At 29.5% G+C, this 25,757-nt stretch overlaps 3 protein-coding genes across 5 annotated transcripts in view; 1 reads left to right on the top strand and 2 right to left on the bottom strand.

Annotated features, from left to right (window-relative positions):
* The first annotated feature begins 1,155 nt into the window (after positions 1 to 1,155).
* On the top strand, positions 1,156 to 19,074 carry LOC134838464 (E3 ubiquitin-protein ligase hyd). Of its 3 annotated transcripts, none has more exons than XM_063854000.1 (19): positions 1,156 to 1,344; positions 1,807 to 2,284; positions 2,355 to 2,566; positions 3,944 to 4,248; positions 5,040 to 6,027; positions 7,126 to 9,595; positions 10,396 to 10,813; positions 10,939 to 11,432; positions 11,493 to 11,697; positions 11,753 to 11,866; positions 12,188 to 12,399; positions 12,458 to 12,577; positions 13,125 to 14,147; positions 15,034 to 15,982; positions 16,645 to 17,065; positions 17,135 to 17,344; positions 17,410 to 17,557; positions 18,021 to 18,251; positions 18,315 to 19,074. In XM_063854000.1, the coding sequence occupies exons 1-19, from the start codon at positions 1,292 to 1,294 to the stop codon at positions 18,525 to 18,527; spliced, it is 9,264 nt and encodes a 3,087-aa protein (XP_063710070.1). In that variant the 5' UTR covers positions 1,156 to 1,291; the 3' UTR covers positions 18,528 to 19,074. The 3 variants fall into 3 exon arrangements, with proteins under 3 accessions (XP_063710070.1, XP_063710071.1, XP_063710068.1); XM_063854001.1 differs by having other exon boundaries at positions 3,929 to 4,248; positions 10,969 to 11,432; XM_063853998.1 differs by having other exon boundaries at positions 3,929 to 4,248.
* Positions 19,075 to 19,215: 141 nt separating this feature from the next.
* LOC134838465 (zinc finger protein 83-like) lies at positions 19,216 to 21,842 on the bottom strand. Its single transcript, XM_063854002.1, has 3 exons — positions 21,699 to 21,842; positions 20,117 to 21,639; positions 19,216 to 19,407 (listed from the first exon to the last, which is right to left on the bottom strand). The coding sequence occupies exons 1-3, from the start codon at positions 21,822 to 21,824 to the stop codon at positions 19,260 to 19,262; spliced, it is 1,797 nt and encodes a 598-aa protein (XP_063710072.1). The 5' UTR covers positions 21,825 to 21,842; the 3' UTR covers positions 19,216 to 19,259.
* Positions 21,843 to 25,579: 3,737 nt separating this feature from the next.
* The window catches only part of LOC134837858 (uncharacterized), a 55,753-nt gene continuing 55,575 nt past the window's right edge, over positions 25,580 to 25,757 (bottom strand). The window contains exon 9 of the mRNA XM_063853250.1: positions 25,580 to 25,757. Within this exon, the coding sequence (XP_063709320.1) occupies positions 25,580 to 25,757 (178 nt within the window).

The raw sequence follows: 25,757 nt of genomic DNA, 5'->3' as shown, positions 1-25,757 counted from the left end.
TAAAATTTTTACTCAAAATACTTTTTTTTTGTTTTCGTCAAATAATTTTTTAATGAATTTTTTGTACAATTTTTTAATTTTCCATGTTCGATGTTTACTTGATTTAATTTTGACGAATATAAAAAATTTTTTAGAAGTAAATTTTTAATTATTTTTTTAATTTTGATTTTTTTTATAAACTTGTAATTTTTTATTAAATTTTTAATTATTTTTTTTTAATACCTATTTATTTTATTTTTTTAAAATTATTTTCTTTTTAATTTTTAAATATTTATATAAATTTTTTGTTAAATTTTTATTTAATTTTTTTAAATATTAATTTTTTATTTTTTTTTTTCAAATTTTATTTTTTTTCTAAATATTTATTTTTTTTTTAATTTATTTTTTATTTTATTTTTTTTTATTTTTATTTTTTTTTTTTTTTATTTAAATTTCATGTTAATTTTTATGAATAATGAAATTATTTTTTCTTTTTTTTTTTTATTTTTTTAAATTGACTTTTTACTTAAATTTTGAGTAAATAAATACAAAAATTGAAATTGGCTGAAAATTGTTCTGTTGTAAAATAATATTTATATTTCATGAAAAATACTCAAATTTTTGTTTCATTTAAAATTGTCAAAATATGAAAAACTGACTTTGCTTTCGTTTTGAAGCTTAAAATAAGCTGAAAATTAGATTTAAAAATTTTTTTGAACCAAAATTTTTAAATTAAAAACAAAAAAATATTTTTTTGAATTTTTAATTAAATTTTTATTATATTTATAAATTTTTATCGTCGATGTAAAAAAAATAGTTTTTTAAAATTAAAAATGTTTTTAAAATATTTTTTTTTTAAAAATATTTTTTTTTTAATTTAATTTTTTTTTACCATTTATTAAAATTTTTTAAAAAAATATTTTTTTTAAAATTTTATAAAAATTTAATTTTTTTTTATTTTTTATTTGTAAAATTAAATTTATCATCTTTTTAATTAATTTTCTTCAATTTTCGAGAATTTTCTTTAATTTTCAGGTAAAAATTCGTGAATTTCATGCAACAAATCGTTCATTGGCGACAAACGACTCTCAAATCGGCGACATTTTGTCGTAAAATCCATTCACGAGCCTCCCGTATGTGCGCGAAATCCCGTCACGAATAATTCACCTCATATGAGTAGCCATTTAGAGAGTTGAAAAATTGAAATAAAATAAATTCGCCCGTAATACAACAGCAGAAATTAGTTAAAAAGTGACAAAAGTAACCGTGAAGAGTCCTAGATGCAAATTAACTAGAAGACTCGTCGCAAAAAATGTCGGAACTACACTTTATTGTGCATCCAACATCACAGGACCTGAATGAGAAGTAAGAAATGGCATTATGGCAAACAAATTGATTATCCAATATGTCTGTCTGTAATGTGTAGCAAAGTTTTTTGAGCTTTTCCCGTGCGACGTGCTGCGACTTGACACGCCAATTTCGCCGACTTTGGACCCATTTGCGCGTGCTGCGAGACCCGGGGCGCCGCATGAGCACGCAAAAATCACGGGAAAAGGCCGAAAATGTTTTTTTGTGTGCTAATCTCCACGCTGTTCGACTACAGCTGTGTGTGTGCCAAAGTGTGTATTCTGCCTTTGAGTGTATTCTCAAAGGCAGTGTATGGAAAAATGTGTCTAGGTTTTTCTATTCTACAACATATTGTAGCCCGTTTTTCCCGTCTTTGTGTGTCCCGAATGCGTATATGTGCTGCACATTGTCCCTTTTTTTGTCGCGTTAATTGAATTTGTCGCTGAAAAAAATTTAAAAATTTTACCTTTTTTTCCGCAGAATTCGCGAAGTAGCTGACAAATTGAACAAATACGGTTCACAGACATTCCCCGCACTGAACTTGATCAAAGTACAGGTGAAGCAAGTTGTCGTTGGACCCGCTCATTTGGGAATTTTGCTCGAGGATGGACGTGCATTGCGTGTAGCGTATTCCGTAATTCCCGATCGTCTGGATTTGTCGAAGCCCGAAAAAACCACAAACACAAATGGCACAACCTCGAACAGTAACAGCAATAAAAATTCGCCGGCGTCGCGACAATTGGCAAGAACTCGTGCTCGCATCATCAGAGCCAGTTCCTCGTTACGCGGAAGCGGGACACAAGCTTCGGGATCTCGGAGTACAGGTGTAATAATAGGCAGTGCCTCGACGGGAAGATCTCTCGTTTCTGTGCCGACTTTTGTGCCCGAAGAACTTGTGTCGCAGGCGCAAGGCGTTTTGCAAGGCAAAAGTCGAAGTCTCATCATTCGAGAGTTGCAGGTAAATTTTTTTAATTAAAAAAAAAATTGTCTCGAAAAAAAAATTAAAAATTCATTGAAAAAAATTGTAGCGAACAAATTTGGATGTCAACTTGGCAGTAAATAATTTATTGTCACGCGATGATGAGGAAGGCGAAGACACGGAGGAGGGAAGTGACAATTACGTGCCCGAAGATTTGATCTCATTGCTCGACGGAGGTTTTCACTCTGACAACAGTGTCATTATCGATGCGGATGCCATGTTTTCCGAAGATATGTTCTCCGGTTATTCAAACATAAGAAAGTAAGTTTTTGTTTTTTTTTTTTATCTAAATTGAACATTTGTAGATTTTGAGATTTAAATTGAACGTCGTGTATGATGTCATTTTGTAAACAAAGCAAGTGCAATTTTTAGAGAAAAATGTTTCACATGAAATTTTAATTAATTTTTTTTTTTCGAAGATTTAAGAAGAAATAATTCAATATGATAATTTTTAGAAATTTTCAAAACTTTCAAAAAAATCATAAAAATTAAAAATTTTATTTTTTTTTTAATTTTTTCTTCAAGATGAAGAATTTAAAAATATTTTTAAAAATTTTCTTTTAAATTAAATTAAATTAATTTAAAATTTTGAAAATTAATTTAATTTAAAATCAAATTAAATTAAATTGATTTTTTTTTCTAAAATTTCAAGTAGAATTTTTTTTAAAAAGTGTCGTAAAAATTGATTTTTAAAAATTTTTAAATTTTTTACAAAAAAAAATTTAAAAATTATTTTTAAAAAATCTTCTTATTTTAAAAGACTTGAAAAAATTAAATAATTTGTTTTTCTCAAAAATAGAGCAAAATTATTATTGAAAGGATTTTTACAATTTTTTTTTAATTTTTTGTTTTTCCGGTTTTTTCAAGTTTATTGTACAAAAAATATAAAATTTTTTGATAAAATTTTAATTTCTATAATAAAAACAATAAATTTATTTACAATTTTATTAAAATTCTGTAAAATTTTTAAAAAAGGAAAAAAAAAATTTTTTCGAAGAGATTTGAGGAGTAAAATTTTATTGAAAAAAAATTTTTTTTTTTGAAAAATCAAAAGTCTAAAATAATTTTTAAAAACTTATCTTTTGAAGAGATATGAATTTTTTTTAAATGACATAAAAATTTTTAAAATTAAAAAATAAATAAAAAAATATTTTAAAAAATTGCACATGCAAAAATTTAAATATTTCACAATTATTTGAAATGAAAAGGATTTCATCATACACGTCGTTATTCCCGTAGATAAGCAAAAGTAGAAAAAATCCCTCCCCTCTGAAAATCTGATCATTCATGATTTTATTTTCGTTGCAAAAAAAAACCGCATGGTCTCCATGCGCATTAATTGCCTTTTAATTTTACGCCAAAGTCTATTAGATTTAATTTTTAATTTAATTTTTCATTCACATAATTTTTTATTTCAATACTAACATCTTGTTGTATCGCTTTTTTGTTGTCTTGTTTTTTTCCCTTATTTTCGTCATCGCACACAAAAAAACACATCTCGCCATGTCACTTGTAAATATTCCAACAAACACTCACACAAACATACACGCACCAACCAAAAAAAAATCCTTTCCCTCTAAAAAAAAAAACCAAAATATATTGTTTCACATTCATGAAACAAAGCTTGATGTTATATAGTCGTGCACGAAATGAAAGAAACTCAAATAATTCATCAAACACATCCAATAACGACGCTAGTGGCGGATCGAGTGTTCGAGGATCATCGGGTTCGGCATCAGCTTCGTCGTCGTCGTCAACAACAAATCCCAGCGGATCGAGTTGTAATGCAACGAGTGGTCAAGGCGCTTCGAGTGGCATCGGTTCAAGTAGTTCGAGTCTCGCCGGAGATCGTGATGCCTTTGGTCGATGGCGTGATCGACAATATTTTGGACCGCGAAAATGGTTTCATCCGTTGCGCGATGAATCGTCATGGGATAAAGATGGTAAGAAAAAATTTTTTTTCTAAAAATTCAAAAAAATTTTTTTTTAAGTTGAGATTTGAAATTCATTAATTAAAAATTATTTTAAAAATTAAAAAAAAATTAACTTAAATTTTTTAAGTTCAGAAAATCAATTTAAATAAATAAAATAAATAATAATTAATTTTAATATTCAAACAAAAATAATTTTTAATACAATTGAAAGAAACTTAAATTATAAAAATTAATTATTTTTTTAATTTTAAATTATTTTACGAAAAATCGATAATTTATAAATTAATTTAATTTTTCAAATTTTATATTTTTAATATTTTTTTTTAAATTATAAAACAAAAAATTATTTTAATATAATAAAAATAATTATTTAAATTATTTTAATAATATAATTTCAAATTAATTTTTTAAAATATAATTAAAAATTATTTAATTTAAAATTAATTAATTATTTAATTTAAAATTATATACATTTTTAAATTAAATTAAAATTTAAAATAAACAAATTTTAATTTTTAAAATTTTAATAAAATATTTTAATTTTTAAGTTACAAATTTTTTTTAATTTAATTTAATAAATTTTTTAAAATATTTTCTACAATTTTTAAAAATTATAAAACAAAAAAATTAATAAATATTTTTTTAAAATTTAATTTATTTTAAATTATTTTCTTTTAATTTTAAAATAAAAATAATTTTGTAGGATCAATTAATTATTTTTTATTTATTTTTTATTTTTTTTAATTAAAATTTTATTTTTCAATGCAAATTTTTAATTAAATTTTATTTATTTTTTTTAGACACGAAGAAAAAAGAAAACAACGTCCCTTTGTGGGTATCTGACGAGCTCGAGTATTGGCCCGAACGTGAACAACCTCTTCGTTTCTCGCACATTGCCGCATTGCATTCCGAATTCATCGGTGTTTCGGTAAAAGGCGAATTGCATCAATGGCGATGGGCTGACAATGATCCCTACAAAAATGCCGAACATCCGAATGTATTTCATCCGCGTACATTGACGCTCAACTTGACAACGGAGAAAATTGCACAAATATCCGCAGCTTCAATTCGTTGTTCAATCGCGACAGAAAGCGGCAAAATTGCAACGTGGATGGACGAGTCGTTGGGATATGCGAGCGTCAAATTGGAGTATCCAGCAACTTCGTATCCGGAATTTGCTGTCGATAAAATCACGTCGTTGCACACATGCACGTTGTACACAGTTGCGCGAACCGAGAGTAACGAGCTCTTTTGGTGGGGAGTTTTACCGTTTGGGCAGCGAAAACGACTTTGGGAGAAATACAAGGCAAAGGCGAAAAAACCCGTGAGAAGTAACGTCGCGCAATCGGAAATTGTCGTTGGATCGCAAGTTTGCATGAAAAATTGTCCGATGTATCAGCCAGGAGCGATTGGATTCACAGTTGTTAATGGCGTACCGAAAGTAGGACAACTTTTGAACGCAGCATGGGATCTCAGTAGTAGTTGTCGCTTTAAAATTATCACGATGCCAACACAATCGAGCGGAAATACGAGCGGCGTCTCGAATTTGAGTGATATGAAGGAGTTTCTCAAGGCATCGGCGAGCACGAGCAAACAAGGATCGAACAGTAATTCGAGTAGTAGCAATAGCAACAAAGAAACTGCCGATCGATTGGATATGCCGCCGCCGCCATCGCCTGCCTCAAGTACGTGTAGCGATACAGGAAGTGTCAGCAATAAACGACAGAAGCGCGTTACGCCCAAAGAAGAACCCGATGCCAAAAAGGATGAGGAATTGTGGCTGTTGAAGTAAGTTTTATTTTTTATTTTTTCTCTTTTAAGAATTTTTAAAAAAATTAAATTCAAAAGATTTATTCAAAAATTTTAAAAAAAAATAATTAAAAAAAAAAAAAAAATAAAAAATTTGCTTTAAAAATTACAAAGAAAAAAAAATATTTGAAAAATTTCAACTCAAAAAAAAAAAAGAAAGAAAAAAAAAAATGTTTTTTCAAAAATTTTTTTTTAAGATTTTCCTTTGAAGTAAATTTCTTCTTTTTAGTTGAAAATTTTCAATATTTTTTCAAAGAAAATTTTAAATTAAATTTAATTTAATTTTAAAATAAAAAATATTAAACTTGATTTTTTTTTAATTTTTCAAAAAAAAAAAAAAAAAAAAAAAAATAAATAAAAATTTTTATTTTAAAAGAAAATATTAAAAAAAAAATAATAATTTCATTCATAAAATTTTAAGCTCATAATTGCTTAAAATTATGAGAAAAATTATTTAATTTAATTTTTTTAAATGAGAAAAATTTTCAAATTTTTATTTTTAAATGAAAGAGCAAAAATAAAAATTTTATTCTCAACTTGATCATCTTAAATAATATTGAGAAAAAAAATGATGAAAATTATATTGTTGAAAATTTTTGAAAAATTAAAAAAAAAATAAAACTTTAATTTTCTTTTAAAAATTTTCAAAATATAAAATATTAATTAATTTCTATTTAATTTTTTAAATTTCGTAAAAAAATAAAAAATAAAAATTTTTGAAGCAAACAATTAATTTAAAAAAAAAATCATTAAAAATGAATTTCGAAATGAAGTTAAAAAAAAAAATTAATTAAATTATTTTATTTTTTTGAAAACATTTTTGAGATTCAAAAAAATGAAAATTTTTTAAATTAAAAAAAATTAAATTTCTTTTTAAAATAAAAAAAAAAATAATAATTTGAGAAAAAATTTCAATTTAAAAAAAAATTTTTTTTTTCAAAAATTTTTTTATTTTAAAAAAAAATATTTAAATTTTTTGAAAACGAAAATTTTTTAAAAAAAAAAAAAAATAAAAAAAAAATAAAAAAATGAATTTCTCAACAAATTTAAACTAAAAAATAATTTTTTCTTCCACAGAGATGTAATTTTCGTCGAAGACGTTCGTTCTGTGCCCGTTGGTCGAGTACTAAAAGTCGACGGAGCTTATGCCGCAGTACGTTTTCCCACAAACACAAACAGCAGCAGCAGCAAAAGTACCGACAACAAAACAGAAGATGCCTCGGCGGATGCTTGGCAAGATTGTCGCATCATGAAAAAAGACGATCTGCAAATGTTGAAATCAGCAACAACCTCACGTATTCCCGATTGTTTCCAAAAAACACCTCGTCGCATCGTCCTGAACTCGCAATTGTCGCAAGATCACATGAACAATGCGCAACTGATCAATTTCGACATCGACACCAAGGGAATTCACGCAATACTGAAAACCGGCAACAAATTGCATTACTCAATGTTCAATTTGAACGGAAGACAGGAGCAAGATAGTGTCTTTCCGACAGATACGACGGCATTTTTGGGTACATCGCCGAACAACGTGCGTTTAAATTGTGCCGGCGATTCGATTAGTAACGTCATTTTGCTGCGCGATGGAAATAATACGTTATATCCGATTGCGAAAGACTGCGTCGATGCCATAAAAGATCCGCAATGGTTGGATATGCCTCCCGTGAAATGTATTTCTGCCGTTCCCCTGAGTTTGCCGAGCAGCACAACGACCAGTTCACGTTCGTTCGTCGCTATGATCGTGCTCGCGACAGAATCGCAACTGCTAATGTCCCGAATCTTAAGATGTGATATTGAAAGTGTGAAGCAGATTTTGAATCAGCTGGAAAATGAATTAAAGGGACAAGTTAGTAACGTGCTCGCGGAACGAATTGACGGAAATCGTAATATTTTGCATGCTTGTGTGAGTATGTGTTCGCCCGTAACGAACAAAGATACCGAAAATGATGCGCAAACGTCGTCAAGTGCATCGGGCATCGATAATCTCAACGTGATAACGGGAATTTCGACCTCGAATCGACCCGTGAGCATACGAGAAGTGATGCGACGTGCAATTTCGCGAACAATTGACTCGCAATCGAGTTTGAACAATGATAATCCGCCTCCGCCGCCGCCTACAGAAGATGCCAACTCCATGCCTGTGGTTTATTGGCCTCCGGAATACGACCCGAACAGCGACAATGACGATAGTTTGCCCGGATTGAACGCGCATTCGTCAAAAAATGCACAAGAAACGTACATTTCTGATCCAGCAGAACGAAGAAATGTCTCCGTTACAACTATCAGTCTCTTATGCGATGCTCCCGCTCTTCAACCGTATCTCAAACAACTCTTGAGTGCGAAAGATGCGCATGGCCAAACGCCTTTTATGTCGGCGGTGAGTTCTCGCGCTTACCAAGCAGGCATAATTTTGTTCAATGCCATCATGAAAATCGCCAAAGGTGACGCCGCGTTACGAGATTCGATGATTTTCCCGCCGGGATCGTCAGCAGACCAATCGCCGTTGTACGTAATTTGTTGCAATGACACGTGCAGCTTCACGTGGACCGGCGCCGATCACATTAACCAAGATATTTTCGAGTGTCGAACGTGCGGGCTTACCGGAAGTCTTTGTTGTTGCACGGAATGCGCCAAAGTTTGTCACAAAGGACACGATTGCAAGCTAAAGAAGACTTCACCGACGGCGTATTGCGATTGTTGGGAAAAGTGCAAGTGCAAAGCCTTGATAGCGGGCAACCAAACAAAGCGATTTGACTTGTTGTCGAAACTGATTGCCGAAACGGATCTCGTAACTCGTGTAAATTCACGCAACGAACCGATTTTACTTTTCCTCATTCAAACCGTGGGTCGACAACTTGTCGAACAACGACAATATCGCGCAAATTCTCGTGTCAGAAGCTCATCAAGTAGTGCCCGAAAGACGCCGGCAACCGATCAAAACGAATCCGAGATCCCAGATCATGATTTAGAGCCTCCACGATTTGCTCGCAAAGCTTTGGACAAACTTCTCTCCGATTGGGCGTCAGTTCGTGCGATGATCATGATGGGCGTCGCACAAGAAAAAGCTGTCAAACCAACTGCCATGAACCAAGTTTTTTACGAAGATGCGGATCATCAATCGACGTATTTGCAAGCGCAAACGGGAACAACGTTGCTCGATAAATTCACCCATAGTCTCTTTGTGAGATGCAATATTGATCCGTTGGACATTCTTTTGGGGACTTTGGTGCGAGAATTGCAAAATGACGCCATTCCGGGAAGAATTGAAGAAGCGCAAAAGGTTACGAGACGCTTTGTGAGATCAGTAGCGCGCGTTTTTGTCATCTTTAGTGTGGAAAAGGCGCATAATTCGGATAGGCAACGAACGACAAGTGCTCAAACACGACACATTTTGGCTTATCGGAAAGTTTTTAGCTCATTGCACAAATATGCGATCGAGGAATTGGTTGAAATTGCGGATGCATTGATTTCGCCTGTAAGGATGGGAGTTGTTAGACCAACGATGCCCTTTAGTTTGTCTTCGAGTAATATGGATCCGTTATCGGTAAGTTTTTTTTTATTAAAAATTCATATTTTAAAATAAAAAAAAAAATAATTAGTTGAGAAAAAATTAAAAAATATTTAAATATCAAGAAGGAAAAAATTTATTTGATGAAAATTAAATAATTTTTAAAATTTTTATTTTGAAAATTTTTTTTATAAAAATAAAAAATTTTTTTTTGTCAAAATTCGATATAAAAAAAATAAAATAAGTATATTTTTGTAAACTTTATAATTTTTTTTTTTATTTTTTTATGATTTTTTTTTTTAAGAATGTTTAAGAACGATATTAATTTAATAAATCATGAATAAAATTTTTAAAATAAAAAAATCTTAAAATAATAAAAAATAAACTACAATATAAATTTGATAAAAATAATAAATTTATCCATAATTTTTTTTTTGAGAAATTTTATTTCCATTTTAATTTAATTAATTTTTTTTTAATTAAAATTTATTTTTAATTAATTTAATTTTTTGTATCGAATTTCGTAAAATAAAAAAATATAACAAAAAATAAAATTTTATAAATTCTATGAAATTTTTAATTTTTTATGAAATTTTTTTTATCAAAAAAAAAATAAAATTATTATTAAAAAAAATATATAAATTCCATTAAATTTTAAAAATGAAAAAAAATTAATAAATTTTAAAAAAATAAAATTTAATACCTTTGTAAGATAAAAAAATTCAACAAAAAAAATTAATTTAAATTAATTAATTAAGAATTTTAAGTTTTGAATTTTTTTTCAAAATTTTTCGACAATATTTTAATCAAAAATATTTTTATTAATATTTTTTCAGAATGCTGATGAACTATTTTCTGTCGAGCCTCTCGCTCCATCAAATCGTACTTCGGGAATTTTGACAGCTCAAGCATCTGCCGTCTCTACAGTCGATGTCGAACGAAGCTCCGAGCCTGATTACATTTCACGCATCCGCGTAAGACTACGAGAAGTTGACGAAAATAACGACAACGACGCAACAATTCACGAAGATGGCGACACGTCGGAACAAGAAGAGCAAGATAACAATCAATCGAATGCGCAACAAGACGACGTCGAAGGTCAGTTACGGAACGAAGAAGCTGTCGTCGAAAACGAAAGTGACACGGAATACAATTTCAACGAAGCGGAAACAGATTCCGACTCGGATGATAATCAAAGTACGCAAGATGCGCAACGAAGTGTGCAAACAGGAGCGACAGCAGGATCTGATACAGGTGATGATTACTTAGAAAAACGTTTTTTTTTCTTTTTTTTTGGTTTTTTTGGGCAAAATTTTATTTTTATTTTTCTATTATTTCCGAACTTTGTCGAATTTTGTTAAATTTTCTACAACATGTAGGTCTGCGATCGCTCATCTCACTCATGGAAGACGACTCCAACGATTCGAGTCAATTGGATGACGAGGGCAGCGACGACAACGACAGCGACGATCGATCGCAGGAAGATTTGGTCTTCGGGGAGGAACAACTTGAGCGTCGCACGAATTCCGGAGGCAGTCAACGCAGTAATTTAGCTCCCGCATCAATGCAATGGGCAATAAGGAATCGCGATACGACTCGTCAAAGCGGCGTAAGGTTAACAAGTAGCTCAAATGTCGTTTTTATCGACCCGAATGCGTTACGACGATCAACAACATCGAATGCCGCCGTTGCCGCAGCATCACAAGAACCCGCTACGATGGCGACAACATCAAGTGCTCTTGCACGCGCTTTCGGAATTGTCTTGCGACAAATTTCTGAGCTGATTGGCACTTTACCAGATGTGATTTCGAACACAGCGACAACGGGAACGCATTGTTTGTACATGACCTATGGCGAAGCAGTGCATTTACAGGTAAAATTTAACAATTTTTCGCATTTTACGATGAAATTTTAATAAAAAAAAATTTTTTAGATGTACGTTGAACGTCGATTACGCCCAACACTCGAATGGATTTTGACAGTTATGGATTCAACGGAGGCCCAATTACGCTTCGGAGGATCGTTAACGGATTCTGCAGACCCAAGTCATCCATTGCATCCATTAAATACGCCGTCAAATGCACAAGCATCAACTAGCACGAGCAATTCGTCGAACGGAAATAGCACTTTTGTGATTGGTAAATAATTTTTTTTAAAAAAATTCCTTCAAAAATTAATTTTTTATGATTTTAGGATCAGGTCAACAGAGAAATCGAACAACTCCGAGCACGCAAAGTATGTTGAATGTGTTAAGTTCACGTAGTTTACTCGGTTTTGCCGAAAATGAAAGGTCTCGTGATCGAAATGGTATGTTGAATTTTCAAAAAAATCGAAAAAACCGAAAAATTTTTGAGTTAATTTTTTTTTCTTAAAATTTAAATTTAACAATTGGCAATTATTAACACATTTAGTTGCTTATTTTTTTCTCAAATATTATTTTATGCCGCAAAAGATGTGATTAGTGACGTTCAATTACGCTTTTCATACAAAATAAGCCCATTTCCATCACTTGACCGTTTCATTGAATCAATCATTTAGAGCATTTTTTGACTTTTTATCGTTTATTTTTCATCAATTTTTGCCAAAAAACAAAAAAAAAATAAAAATAATTTTTTTACGAACAAAAAGGCAACGATGCGTCATCGAGTCGTCGGGATTTCCTCACGTACTGTTTATCGTTAATGCGATCTCACAATTCGGAGCATCGGGATTCGTTGCCTGTTTTGGATATTACAGCTTTAAGGCATGTCGCGTATGTGCTTGATGCACTCATTTTCTACATGAGATCCGGTAATGATTTGGAATTGGAGAAACCGGATTCGAGTTTGTGGGATGATCAGGTAAGAAATTGATTTTTTTTTTAATTTTGAGGTTAATTAATGAAAATTTTGTTTTTAGGATGAGAATGACAATGAAGATACGGAAGATGAACAATCGTCGAGTGTTGCTATGGATACAGATGAGGAAGATAATGATTTGTTGAGACCTTCACTTGGCAAGAGACATTCGTTCTTCCAGGTAAGATTTGAGATTTTCAATTATTTTTTTATTACATTTTTAATTTTTGACTTTTTAAGTAGAATTTTCATGAAAATTTTCGAGAAATTGCTGAAAAAATAAAAAAAAATATTAAAAATATCATGAAAAGTCAAAATATTTATTTTTTAAAAGCAATTTTTTGAAAAATTGAACAAAAAAATTTATTCTTTAAAAAATATAAAAAAAAATATTCGGAAAGAATTTTAAAAAATAAAAATTTAATTAAAATTTTAATGAAAAAAATTAAAAAAAAAATACTCAAAATAATTTTTGTTCCAAAAAATTAAAAATTTATAAGAAAAAAAATTTTCAAAAGTTAAAAAATTATTTTTTAAAAATGAAAAATGTTAAAAAATTACTCAAAAATATTTTCTTTAAAAAAATTATGAAAAATAATTTTTAAAAATCATAATTTTAAATATTTAATTAAAAATTTTCATGAAAAATGTAAAAAATTAGTCAGAAATATTTTTTTTTATTGAAATTTTTAATTTAAATTTTTCAATTTTTTTTGTTTTTTTCACAGCGTTCTGAATCAACACTCTGCTTGGGTTGCAGTCCCCCCGATCCATTCAGTACTCCGATGACAGATGCATTGCCATTAGCTGACCAACCTCATCTCCTCACACCAAATTCACGACGTGAAGAACTCTTCGCCATGCCAAAATCCACACAACAACAATCTTCAACGACAGCAGTGAACCAAGAAGCTGCCACAGAATCCCCTCTTGAATATCCGCCAGTATGCCTTGGATTATCGCGTCAAATTCGCATACAAGAAGATATTCCGCTGCCCGATTTGCCGCCTCAAATGCCCGAATTGATCCGCATGGCGGAAAATGACGAGTCACGAAGCGAGCAATCGAAGCCCGAAGTAAATCACGTCGCAAAAATGGAAACAGAAGACTCGAAAAAATCATCAACAAATTCTCGTTCGAGTTCTCCGAAGCCTGGACCGTCGCGCGAACCCACAGAAAATGAACTTTACTTTCTTAAAAAAACTCGTCATTACTATCAAAAGGCTGAAAAAGACTTCGATATCAATCGCGTGAATCAAAATTCGTCAACAACAACGCCCGTGCAACAGCAAGAAGAACCCCAAGATTTGTCGCACACGAGCAACAATGTCATGAAAATGGATGTCGATGAGCTCAGTGAAGAAGACGAAGGCGAATTGAGTCCTTATGAGAACGCGACAAACTTCCGACGCGACAGAAAATCCTCCAACAAAGATCGTTTCGATGAAAATAGTCGCGAATCGAATGTTCGTCCTCCAATTATTGTGACACGGAAGAAAGTGCAACAAGCAATTGAGTTTGCGACAGCAACTGTTCTCGCCAAAAGTAAGAAAAATTCCCTTGCGGAATGCGAAATATCGAATAATCAACCAAAAGATCCGGATTTCGAGTTGCCAAATGAATTTTTCGAACTGAGTGACGAGGATTCGCGTTCCTCGACACACAACAAGGGGCAAGTTAGCAATCATATCGGAGGAAATACGAACAGTAGTTCGCCCGGAAAGAGTGTTATTGTACGAGCAGGTGCTTCGGTAAGTGAAATTTTTATATTTAAAAATGAAAATCAAGTTGTTTCAAAATAAATCGAAAAATTTTTATTAAATGGTTTGTAAGAAAATAAAAATAATTTTTTTAATTTGAAAAAAAATATTTAAAACTTTTTTTAAAGTTAAATTTCAAATTAAAAAAAAAATTAATTTAAAAAAATTTTAATTTAAAAAAATTAAATTTTTATTAAAAAAAAATTAAATTAAAAATTTTTAATAATTTCTTAAAATTTTTTTTAGGTAATGAAAAAAATGAATTAAAAAAAATTAAATAAAAATTTTCAATAATTTTTTTTATTTTCTAAATTTTCTTTGATTTTTTAAAATTAAATTTCAGCTAAAAAGTAAAAAAAATATATTTTTATTTAAAAATTAAAAAAAAATCTTAATAAAAATACAAAAAAAATAAAATAAAAATTTTTAAAAGAAAATTTTAATAAAAAAAAAAATTAAAAAAATATTTTTATTAAAAATCTTAAATTTAATTTTTTTTTATATTTTTTTAATTTTTCTAATTTTTTTTTTAATTTTTAAAATAAATTTTAATTTTTAAACATTTTATAATCTGATTTTAAATTAAAATATATTATTTTTTTTTGAAAATCAGGCAATTTAATCAAAATTATTTTATTGAAATTTTTTTTGCATTTTTGATAAAATTTTCGATTTAATTTGAAACAATTCATGGATTGCTGATACAAATTGAAACGAAAAGCATTAGTTTCAGTTTCACATAGCTTCCTATAAAACGAAAAAGTAGTCGTCTGATGAGCCCAATTGGTTTAGTTCCATTTTTGGGTACAGATACGCGACAAACACTCAAAATTTTTACCAAAAAAATTTCGAAATTAATATTTTTTTATTTTTTCAGAATTCAAATGAACTTACCATCCAACAAGTTGAAACAATGGAAACGCAGGAAATATCAGCGCATGTTACAGTCGAGACAACGCCAACTGTCGCGCCAAGCATTGCTCCCGAATTGCCCATGAGAGGCGCTTATTTCCGTGAAAAGTCTGGAAATGTCATCTCATCTGACTTTTTGTTGCGTCGTTGGCAAGTTTCGCTGATTCTCTTTGGTCGCGTATTTCTCGAAGACGTTGGCATGGAGCCTGGCAGCATAATTTCCGAACTTGGCGGATTCCCGGTGAAAGAAACCAAGTTCCGTCGTCACATGGAAAAGCTGCGGAATGCGCAACAACGTGACATGACTCTCTCGAAAATGGAAAGGAATCGCACGAGTCTCATAACGCAAACGTTCAAGGAGCTAAATACGCTTTACAACAACAACAATCGACGAATTCAACCTCCTTTAGCGTATGGAAGAGTCAAAGTTACGTTTAAAGACGAGCCGGGCGAAGGTTCGGGTGTCGCACGAAGCTTTTATACCTCCATTGCCGAAGCGTTGCTCGCCAACGAAAAATTACCAAATTTAGAGGCGGCTCAAGTAGGCGCCAGCAAGTACTCAGTTCCATTTAGCAGCATGTTGCAAAGACATCGTTCCTCGAGTAGTCGCGTTTTGGAGAATAGCGCGACAACTCCCTCGGCATCCAGTAGTAGTAATCGTAGCAGAAGTCTTGGAAGTAGTAGTGCAAGCAGTAGTAATAGTAATAACGTTAATAATTCAACGACATCGTCGTCGTCGACGACAACAGCGACAGTAACGACCGCGAATTCAACAAATTCAACCTCAACGGGAACATCAGCGACGCCAAATACAAGCAAACCGCCCATTTGGCGAGCAACTCGTGAAATTCGTCGTACTTTGAGTTACGATGCGAGACCTTATAGACCGGCAAATCTCAGTTCAGCTGATGGAGGTAAGAAAAAAAATTTAAATTTCGTTGAAAATTTTAAAATTAAAAAAAAATTGAAGTAATTTTGTAAAAAAAAATATGTTTTTCAAATTTTACTTTTAATTTTTATTTTATAAAATTTTTAAAAATAAAAAAAAAATATTTTAAATAATTTTTTTTTTTAAATTCCTTATTTTTCTCCAATTAATTAAAACGGTTTCACGCTATTTCATTTTTAAAAATAAAATATTTTTTTCAAATTCAATTTAAATGTTTTTAAATTTTATAAAAATGTCATAAAAAAGCAGAAAAACTGAATTTTGCAAAAAATAAAAAATAAATAAATTTTATTTATTATGAACATTCAAAATTTTAATTTATTTTTAATTATTTTAATTTTTTTTAATATTAAAAAAATTATTCAAAATATTATTTCAAAAAATTAGAAGAAAAAAAAAATAAATTTTTATTTTTTTTTTAAATATTATTTTTAAGAAATTTTTTGAATACAAAATACCTAATGAAACAATTTTTTTTTTTATTTATAATTTTTTTATTTTTTTAAATTTTTTTCAAGACTCATGAAAATTATTTTTAAAAATTAAAAAAAAAAATAAGAAATAATTTTTTAAAAAAATTAAAAAATAAAACAAAAATAAAAAAAATCTTAAAAAATTATTTTTCAGCATCTTCCTCATCATCAAACGATCACTTAACACTCCATCAACAACAACTCGGCGAACGCTTATACCCGAAAGTCGCATCATTATATCCCACAAATGCGCCCAAAATCACGGGCATGTTGCTGCAATTACCCCCGACAACGTTACTAATGTTACTCGGATCCGACGAAACGTTCAGACAGAAAACGAGCGAAGCCATGGATATTCTCACGGCGCATCAAAAGAGCGAAGGAGACGCTTCCTTAGATTCTTCCAACAACACATCGTCGTCGTCGAAAAAGATCAATCCCGTTGTCGTTATTGAAGAATGCCAATTAGATGATAATGCTCCGTTATTTTATTCGCCCGGAAAACGTGGATTCTACAGTCCACGCCAAGGATATCCCACGTATGAAAGAATAAATGCATTTAGAAATGTAGGAAGGTAAGTTTTTCCCTTGATAATTGAATTCCCGAAGCAATTTTAATAATTTTTTGCATTTTTTTCTTTCAGACTAATTGGCTTATGTTTGTTGCAAAATGAACTTTTGCCATTGTTCCTACAACGACATGTACTGAAATACATTCTTGGTCGCCAGATTCGATTCCATGACTTAGCATTCTTCGATCCTGTCTTATATGAGTCGTTAAGACAATTAGTCAAAGATTCCCAATGCAAAACTGGCGGAAGTATGTTGTTATCTAGTTTAGAATTAACGTTTTCGTAAGTATTTCTTCGATTTTTTTTTTTATCAAAAAGAAGATTTTTTGACTTTTTTTTGTTTTTAGAATTGACTTATGTCCTGAAGAAGGCGGAGGCACCGTCGAATTAGTTCCTGGAGGTCGTGACATTCAAGTTCAAGACTCTAATGTTTATGACTATGTACGAAAGTATGCAGAGTATCGAATGATTAAGACGCAGGAAAAGTCATTAGAGGTATGTTTATTCAATTTTCCTTCAAAAAAAAAAAAAAAAATAAAAAAATAAAAAAAAATAAAAAATTAAAAAAATTAAAAATTTAAAAAAAAATATTTAGGTAAAAACAATTTGAAAAAAATTGAAAAATTTAATTTATTTTGTTTAAAATAAAAAATTAAAGTTTAAAAAAAAAATAAAAAAAATAAAAAAAATAAAAAAAATAAAAATTTTAATTGAATTCTATTTATTTTGCCAAAATTTTAAAATTTTTTATTTTCCTTTCATTTTACTTTTATATTCGATTTTTTATTGATTTTTTTTAAGAAATTTAAAATAATTTTTAATTTAAAAATAAATATTTTAATTTTAAAATAATATTAAAAAAAATGAAATTTAATAAAAATTATTTTAAAATTTGGAAAAATAAAAAAAAACCTAAAAATAATTTTAAATTAATTTAATTTAATTTTTTTAATTTCAGGCAATCCGTTCGGGAGTATTTGACGTGCTGCCTGAAACGGCATTAGCAACCTTAACAGCTGAAGATCTCCGTTTGTTGCTAAATGGTGTCGGAGACATCCATGTTGGCACATTAATCTCGTACACGACCTTCAACGACGAATCCAACGAGAATAACGAGAAACTTGTCAAGTTCAAACGATGGCTATGGAGTGTCGTGGAAAAGATGACAAACTTGGAAAGACAAGATTTGGTAAGATTTTCTCATTTTTTTTTCAAAAACTTTCAAATTTTAACATGAAAATTTTATTTTTAGGTTTATTTCTGGACTGGATCTCCCGCCCTTCCCGCATCCGAAGACGGCTTCCAACCCATGCCATCTGTGACAATTCGTCCCGCAGACGATGCCCATTTACCAACAGCCAACACATGCATATCGCGTTTATATATTCCTCTGTATTCAAGTCGTGCCATTCTCAGGCATAAGTTACTGCTAGCAATCAAGACAAAGAACTTTGGATTTGTGTAAAAAAAAAACTAATTTAATGATAAATTAATTGAAACAGGAGAAACTCTGACGAGGTAAAAGAAATAAAAAAAACACACATCTAAAAAAAAATTAGGATATTTAAAAAATATTTGCGTAGGAAAAGTGTGTAAAAAGCTTAATTTGTACGAATTATATTCGATATTAAATTATTAAATAATAATACGAAAAAGTGTAACGAAAACAGAAATTCGCACACATAAACACACACACACACGAAACGATGTTGTATGAAAAAGTCAACTAATCTAATAAATCTAGTGAAATAATTTCTTTTTTTTTTAATTTTTATTATTGATAATAAATTTATTTAATTTTTGTCGCTTCAACAAAACCCTTATAAATATCAGTTATTATGTATATTTAAATAATTATTTTTATTTGGTTATGAAAATAATACAAAAAATCGATTTATTAAAATTTTTTCGTTTTTTATTTATTTTTTAATAATTTTCTTCCCACTTTTTGAGACATAAAATCAAAAAAATACTTCTAACTTTTTGAAAGGTTGCTAATTTAGGAGGAATCTCTGTGTATTTACTCTTAAGTTTGTCGTAACTAACGTGATTGTAGTGAAGTTAAGAAAATTTTTTAATTCATCGGTAACAAAAAAGATTTTAAAAAAGCTAAAAAACATGCGTAAGACTTTGACATTTTTTTCAAAACACTGCGAATTCATGAATTATTATCAAAAATAAAGTTTTAAAAAGCATTTTAGATGTTTTTTCTTTCGTACTTTTTGAGGCCCAAGATGCGTTGGATATCGACAGGGGTGTAGATGATGTCGTGACTTTTCTCGAAATGATGTCGCAGTTTGAGGTTTTTGTTGAATTCCGCCGGGCAGAGGTTGCATTTGAATTGTCTGTAAAGAAAATTAAAAAAAAATGTTTAAATGAAAATTAAAGTTTTTTTAAAAATTTTCGGTTGAATTAGCACAGAAGCGATTTTCAAATTTTTTAACGGTATTTTTTTACGGAATTTTTTCTAAAAAAATATTTTCAATTTTTTTAAAATTTTATTTTTAACTTTCTCTTAAAAAATAGCTTTTCAAATAAAAAAAATTAAAAATTTATTTTTTTTATAATTTTTTGTTGAATTAGCAAAAAAGCGATTTACAAATTTTTGAAACGGTAATTTTTTTGAAATGACATTTACAAATTTTTAATTTAAAGCTTTCAGAACTCACAATATTTTAATAATTTTTTTTAATTTTTTTTAGCAAACAAGAGAATTACAAATTTTTGATCTGTTTTTTCTCTAAATTTTTTTTTAAAGCTTAAAAAAAATTTTTTTTTAAAAAAAAAAAAAAAATTGAGTTTTTTAAAGTTTTGTTATTTTAAAAGGCAATAGGGTTTTTACAAAAAAAAAAAATTTATGATCAAATAATTTTTAAAAATTTTAAAAGAAAGTTAAGAAAAATTTTTTAAAACATCTTTAAAAATTTTTTTTATTTTTTTTGTATTTTTAAAAATTCAGTTTTTCAAATAAAAAAAAAAATATCAAAGGAAATTATGTAAATTTTTAATAAAAAAAAATTAAATTTTCACAAAATTTTATAAAAAAAATCTTACTTGATCTCCAAATGAAACTTTTTATGATGATCCGTCAACGTCGACGTACTTTTGAATGTCTTTTCACACAAATCACACTTAAACTGATCCTTTTTGTTCACATGAATGTTCATAACGTGATGCGGCATCGACATTTTCAGCACCATATCTCCGCACATTTGACATGCCGCATATTTTTTCAAACTTTCTTCATCCAAATGCATCCGTATCCGATGTTGCTTGTAATCATTCACTTTGTTAAAGCTCTCGCCGCAATCCTCACATTGCCTTTCAACAATTTTCTTTGGGCCTTTTGGTTCAATTGGATACTCCGAAGGATTTGCTGTTCTTCTGCCAGCTCGGGATGAGGTTTGTCGCACTTTTGGAATGTATCCTTTACGTTGCGTAATTTCGCCTTCGTTATGAATTTTGACTAAATGTCGTTTTAACGAGAGTTTTCGCACGAAAACCTTATCACATAAATGGCATTTTTCCCGTACATTTTCGTGATCGAGCTTAATGTGCACGTAACGTTGATGCCATGTGTCAAAGGCGTTGTTGCATTGCTCACATTTGTATAATTTCAGCTTCAGATGCGCTCCTTGGATGTGTTTCTTGAGATAAGTTGCTTTGAAAAAGTCTCCGCAAAATTTGCATTGCACCATTCCATCGGGACGAGCGCCTTCGCTGTGAATCAGCTCAAAATGTTTCCTCAGGTGATGCGCTTCGGCGAATTTCGCGTCGCATTTCGCACACGGATACCGCTTTTCCATGTGATTCCAGATCATGTGTTGCCGCAAATGCGACTTTAACTTGTAACTTTTGCCACATTCGTTGCAAATTTTCTCCGGTTCTTCGGGCGAATGGTATTTTCGTTGATGTTGGAACAAGGAACTGCTGCTTGTCGTACTGTAACCGCAATGTTCGCAACAAAAAACCTTCGGATCAGCGCGTTCTTTGGATTCTTCCTCTTTTAAATGCTCCTCGTACTCGTTTTTCTTCAAAAATATCCGACAACAATACTTGCATTGAGATCCCCCTAAATGTTTCTTCTTAATGTGTCGACTTAACGAAGTCCTATTAAAGTACGATTTACTGCAATGGGCACAATTGAAGATTTCTTGCTCAAGAGATTCGGGTTTTGGTTCCTTTTTGGGTCGACCTCGAGGTTTTTTCACTTTTGCGACTTGTTTTGCAGCTCTTTTTATCTCTTCAATGACTGCGAAATTGATAACGGGTTTGACTTCGACATTTTCTTCCCTCTGAGAAACCGAATCTTCGATAGACTCGTCTTCAGAAATGCTTTCGGAGGCATTTTCAACACATTCGGGTTCATTTTCTTGAGGCTCAGACACCAAATTTTCATCATTTTCTTCTTCCATAATCTCCTGCTTGATGAAAACTGTGTTGAATTCGTTAAAGGCAGCTTGTGTCTTGAGAAAATCGACGGATTTGAGACATTTTTGCATAAAATCATGTATCAGGAGGAGCATTTCCGTACATTTAACACAAAATTCTTTCACTTCGAGAGTTAGTTGGTTGACCTGAAATGCAAATTTAAAGTTTTATAAATAAAATTTTTGGAAAATTGAATTTTTTGTACCTCATATTGAACTAAAATCTTGTAAACTTCAATAACATCTTGATTGTCGCAAATTTTGATCGTGACTTCAGTTTCATCTTGGAGACAAGCCACGCAGGAACGCGTTTTGGTTGTTTCTTGATCCATTTTTGAGGTAATTTCCTTAAATTTTAAGTAAAATTTTTATTTGTTTTTGTTCATTTTTTTATTGTTTTGGTTCCTGATTTGAGACGAATGAAAGTGAAAACGAAAAAAATTGAATTGTGTCGCCGATAATTCAAAATTTTGTTTTGAATTTTTACGTTAAGAAAATTTACATTTTGAAAACTATATCAAGAGCAAAACTATGTCAAAAACTGTGTCAAAGCCCATTTTGTCAAATCTTGCTCCAAATGGATTAAAATTTGTCAGAGGGCTCTAATTTATCATTTTTAATCATTTTAGAACTCAAAACTGCCAAAAAATTGAAACTGAAAAAAAATTTTTTCTTTGACATAGTTTTGTTTTAAAAACTAAATCAAGAGCAAAAAAACTGTGTCAAAGCTATTTTGTCAAATCTTGCTCCAAATGGATAAAAATTTGTCAGAGGGCTCTAATTTATCATTTTTAATAATTTTAGAACTCAAAACTGCCAAAAAATTGAAACTGAAAAAAATTTTTTTCTTTGACATAGTTTTGTTTTAAAAACTAAATCAAGAGCAAAAAAACTGTGTCAAAAACTGTGTCAAAGCCCATTTTGTCAAATCTTGCTCCAAATGGATAAAAATTTGTCAGAGGGCTCTAATTTATCATTTTTAATAATTTTAGAACTCAAAACTGCCAAAAAATTGAAACTGAAAAAAAATTTTTTCTTTGACATAGTTTTGTTTTAAAAACTAAATCAAGAGCAAAAAAACTGTGTCAAAAACTGTGTCAAAATTTTGTCAAATCTTGCTCCAAATGGATAAAAATTTGTCAGAGGGCTCTAATTTATCATTTTTAATAATTTTAGAACTCAAAACTGCCAAAAAATTGAAACTGAAAAAAAATTTTTTCTTTGACATAGTTTTGTTTTAAAAACTAAATCAAGAGCAAAAAAACTGTGTCAAAAACTGTGTCCATTTTGTCAAATCTTGCTCCAAATGGAAAAAAATTTGTCAGAGGGCTCTAATTTATCATTTTTAATCATTTTAGAACTCAAAACTGCCAAAAAATTGAAACTGAAAAAAAATTTTTTCTTTGACATAGTTTTGTTTTAAAAACTAAATCAAGAGCAAAAAAACTGTGTCAAAAACTGTGTCAAAAACTATATCCTATTTTGTCAAATCTTGCTCCAAATGGATAAAAATTTGTCAGAGGGCTCTAATTTATCATTTTTAATAATTTTAGAACTCAAAACTGCCAAAAAATTGAAACTGAAAAAAAATTTTTTCTTTGACATAGTTTTGTTTTAAAAACTAAATCAAGAGCAAAAAAACTGTGTCAAAAACTGTGTCAAAGCTATTTTGTCAAATCTTGCTCCAAATGGAAAAAAAATTTGTCAGAGGGCTCTAATTTATCATTTTTAATAATTTTAGAACTCAAAACTGCCAAAAAATTGAAACTGAAAAAAAAATTTTTTCTTTGACATAGTTTTGTTTTAAAAACTAAATCAAGAGCAAAAAAACTGTGTCAAAAACTGTGTCAAAGCCCATTTTGTCAAATCTTGCTCCAAATGGATAAAAATTTGTCAGAGGGCTCTAATTTATCATTTTTAATAATTTTAGAACTCAAAACTGCCAAAAAATTGAAACTGAAAAAAAATTTTTTCTTTGACATAGTTTTGTTTTAAAAACTAAATCAAGAGCAAAAAAACTGTGTCAAAAACTGTGTCAAAGCCCATTTTGTCAAATCTTGCTCCAAATGGATAAAAATTTGTCAGAGGGCTCTAATTTATCATTTTTAATAATTTTAGAACTCAAAACTGCCAAAAAATTGAAACTGAAAAAAAATTTTTTCTTTGACATAGTTTTGTTTTAAAAACTAAATCAAGAGCAAAAAAACTGTGTCAAAAACTGTGTCAAAAACTATATCAAAGCTATTTTGTCAAATCTTGCTCCAAATGGATTAAAATTTGTCAGAGGGCTCTAATTTATCATTTTTAATCATTTTAGAACTCAAAACTGCCAAAAAATTGAAACTGAAAAAAAAAAATTTTCTTTGACATAGTTTTGTTTTAAAAACTAAATCAAGAGCAAAAAAACTGTGTCAAAAACTATATCAAAGCTATTTTGTCAAATCTTGCTCCAAATGGATAAAAATTTGTCAGAGGGCTCTAATTTATCATTTTTAATAATTTTAGAACTCAAAACTGCCAAAAAATTGAAACTGAAAAAAAATTTTTTCTTTGACATAGTTTTGTTTTAAAAACTAAATCAAGAGCAAAAAAACTGTGTCAAAAACTGTGTCAAAGCTATTTTGTCAAATCTTGCTCCAAATGGAAAAAAATTTGTCAGAGGGCTCTAATTTATCATTTTTAATAATTTTAGAACTCAAAACTGCCAAAAAATTGAAACTGAAAAAAAATTTTTTCTTTGACATAGTTTTGTTTTAAAAACTAAATCAAGAGCAAAAAAACTGTGTCAAAAACTGTGTCAAAGCCCATTTTGTCAAATCTTGCTCCAAATGGATAAAAATTTGTCAGAGGGCTCTAATTTATCATTTTTAATAATTTTAGAACTCAAAACTGCCAAAAAATTGAAACTGAAAAAAAATTTTTTCTTTGACATAGTTTTGTTTTAAAAACTAAATCAAGAGCAAAAAAACTGTGTCAAAAACTGTGTCAAAGCCCATTTTGTCAAATCTTGCTCCAAATGGATAAAAATTTGTCAGAGGGCTCTAATTTATCATTTTTAATAATTTTAGAACTCAAAACTGCCAAAAAATTGAAACTGAAAAAAAATTTTTTCTTTGACATAGTTTTGTTTTAAAAACTAAATCAAGAGCAAAAAAACTGTGTCAAAAACTATATCAAAGCTATTTTGTCAAATCTTGCTCCAAATGGATAAAAATTTGTCAAAGAGCTCTAATTTATCATTTTTAAGCATTTTATCACTTCATTTATTTTTTAAAAGTTCATTTCTTTTTTATTTTAAACAAATTTAATTTCTCATGAGTAGTTTTATTATTTTATATTTTTTTCATAAAACAGGAAAAATCAAAAAATAGTTGAAAATTTAATTAAAAATTTATAATTTAGAAATTTTTTCTTACCTTTTATAAGCTATCAGAAAAATTTTAAAAAAAATCCAAAAATATTATCAAAAAAAGATTTCTTTATTAATTTAATTAAATATTTGAGTATTTTAAGTATCTTACAATTCTCGTTCATTACAACTAATTATCTACTTTATTTTTTTCCAATAAATTTTCTACTACTAATTTTCGGTTGTGATATTTTTTTTAATTGATATTTTACTCCTAAAAATCTAAAAATTTTATGTAACATTTATTTATTAACATTCAAACTACAACAAAAATGGACGAAAATTAACAATTCTAAAAGTAAATAACTGGAGGGCAAAAAGAACGGAAATGAAACATTTTTTTTTGAGAAACTTAACAAACGAAGGTAACAAAGAGTTTCTTTTTTGACTTAAAATTATGACACACAGTTGGCTCATCATTTGATTTTACAGGAAGATTCTTTTCTTTTCTTTGGTTTAGTTTACAATTTTTTTTCAATTTTACAAGAGATATGATCGATTAAATTTTTTCACATCACAATTAATATAATAATAATTTTTTAATTAAGGTACTTATCGCCTAAAAATGCTCATTTTCTACATTTTTCCTTTTGTACAAACGCAAAAGTGACTAGAAATGTTTTTTTTTCTTTCTGAGAACGGAAAAAAAAGTTAATGTACAAACTAATTTAAATCTACTTAGTATTGATATCGCATTTGAGTATTGCGTGTAAAACTGCTCCCTTTCTTTCGTGTCAAGTCTTTTTCACTCATTGTCGGTACTTTTGGTTTAATTTCAGGTGCGATGCGTTCTCCCGATACGGATAAGGCTTCGCTTCCCACAGACATGCGTCGTTGGTTTGTTGTCGTTGAACGG

This window comes from Culicoides brevitarsis, chromosome 1 (assembly GCF_036172545.1).
Source record: "Culicoides brevitarsis isolate CSIRO-B50_1 chromosome 1, AGI_CSIRO_Cbre_v1, whole genome shotgun sequence".
Taxonomy (NCBI): Eukaryota; Metazoa; Arthropoda; class Insecta; order Diptera; family Ceratopogonidae; genus Culicoides; species Culicoides brevitarsis.
Note: the sequence above shows the minus strand (reverse complement) of the source record. Positions and strands in the feature narration are given on the sequence as shown.

Bases quoted from the DNA above. Each gene is read 5' to 3' on its own strand.
- LOC134838465 (XM_063854002.1), bottom strand. From the start codon at position 21,824: ATGGATCAAGAAACAACCAAAACGCGTTCCTGCGTGGCTTGTCTCCAA. The intron at 21,640-21,698 runs GTACAAAAAATT...TTTGCATTTCAG, and splicing joins AGATTTTAGTTCAATATGAG to GTCAACCAACTAACTCTCGA. The intron at 19,408-20,116 runs GTAAGATTTTTT...TTTTCTTTACAG, and splicing joins AAGTTTCATTTGGAGATCAA to ACAATTCAAATGCAACCTCT.
- LOC134838464 (XM_063853998.1), top strand. From the start codon at position 1,292: ATGTCGGAACTACACTTTATTGTGCATCCAACATCACAGGACCTGAAT. The intron at 9,596-10,395 runs GTAAGTTTTTTT...ATATTTTTTCAG, and splicing joins GTAATATGGATCCGTTATCG to AATGCTGATGAACTATTTTC. The intron at 14,148-15,033 runs GTAAGTGAAATT...TTATTTTTTCAG, and splicing joins TTGTACGAGCAGGTGCTTCG to AATTCAAATGAACTTACCAT.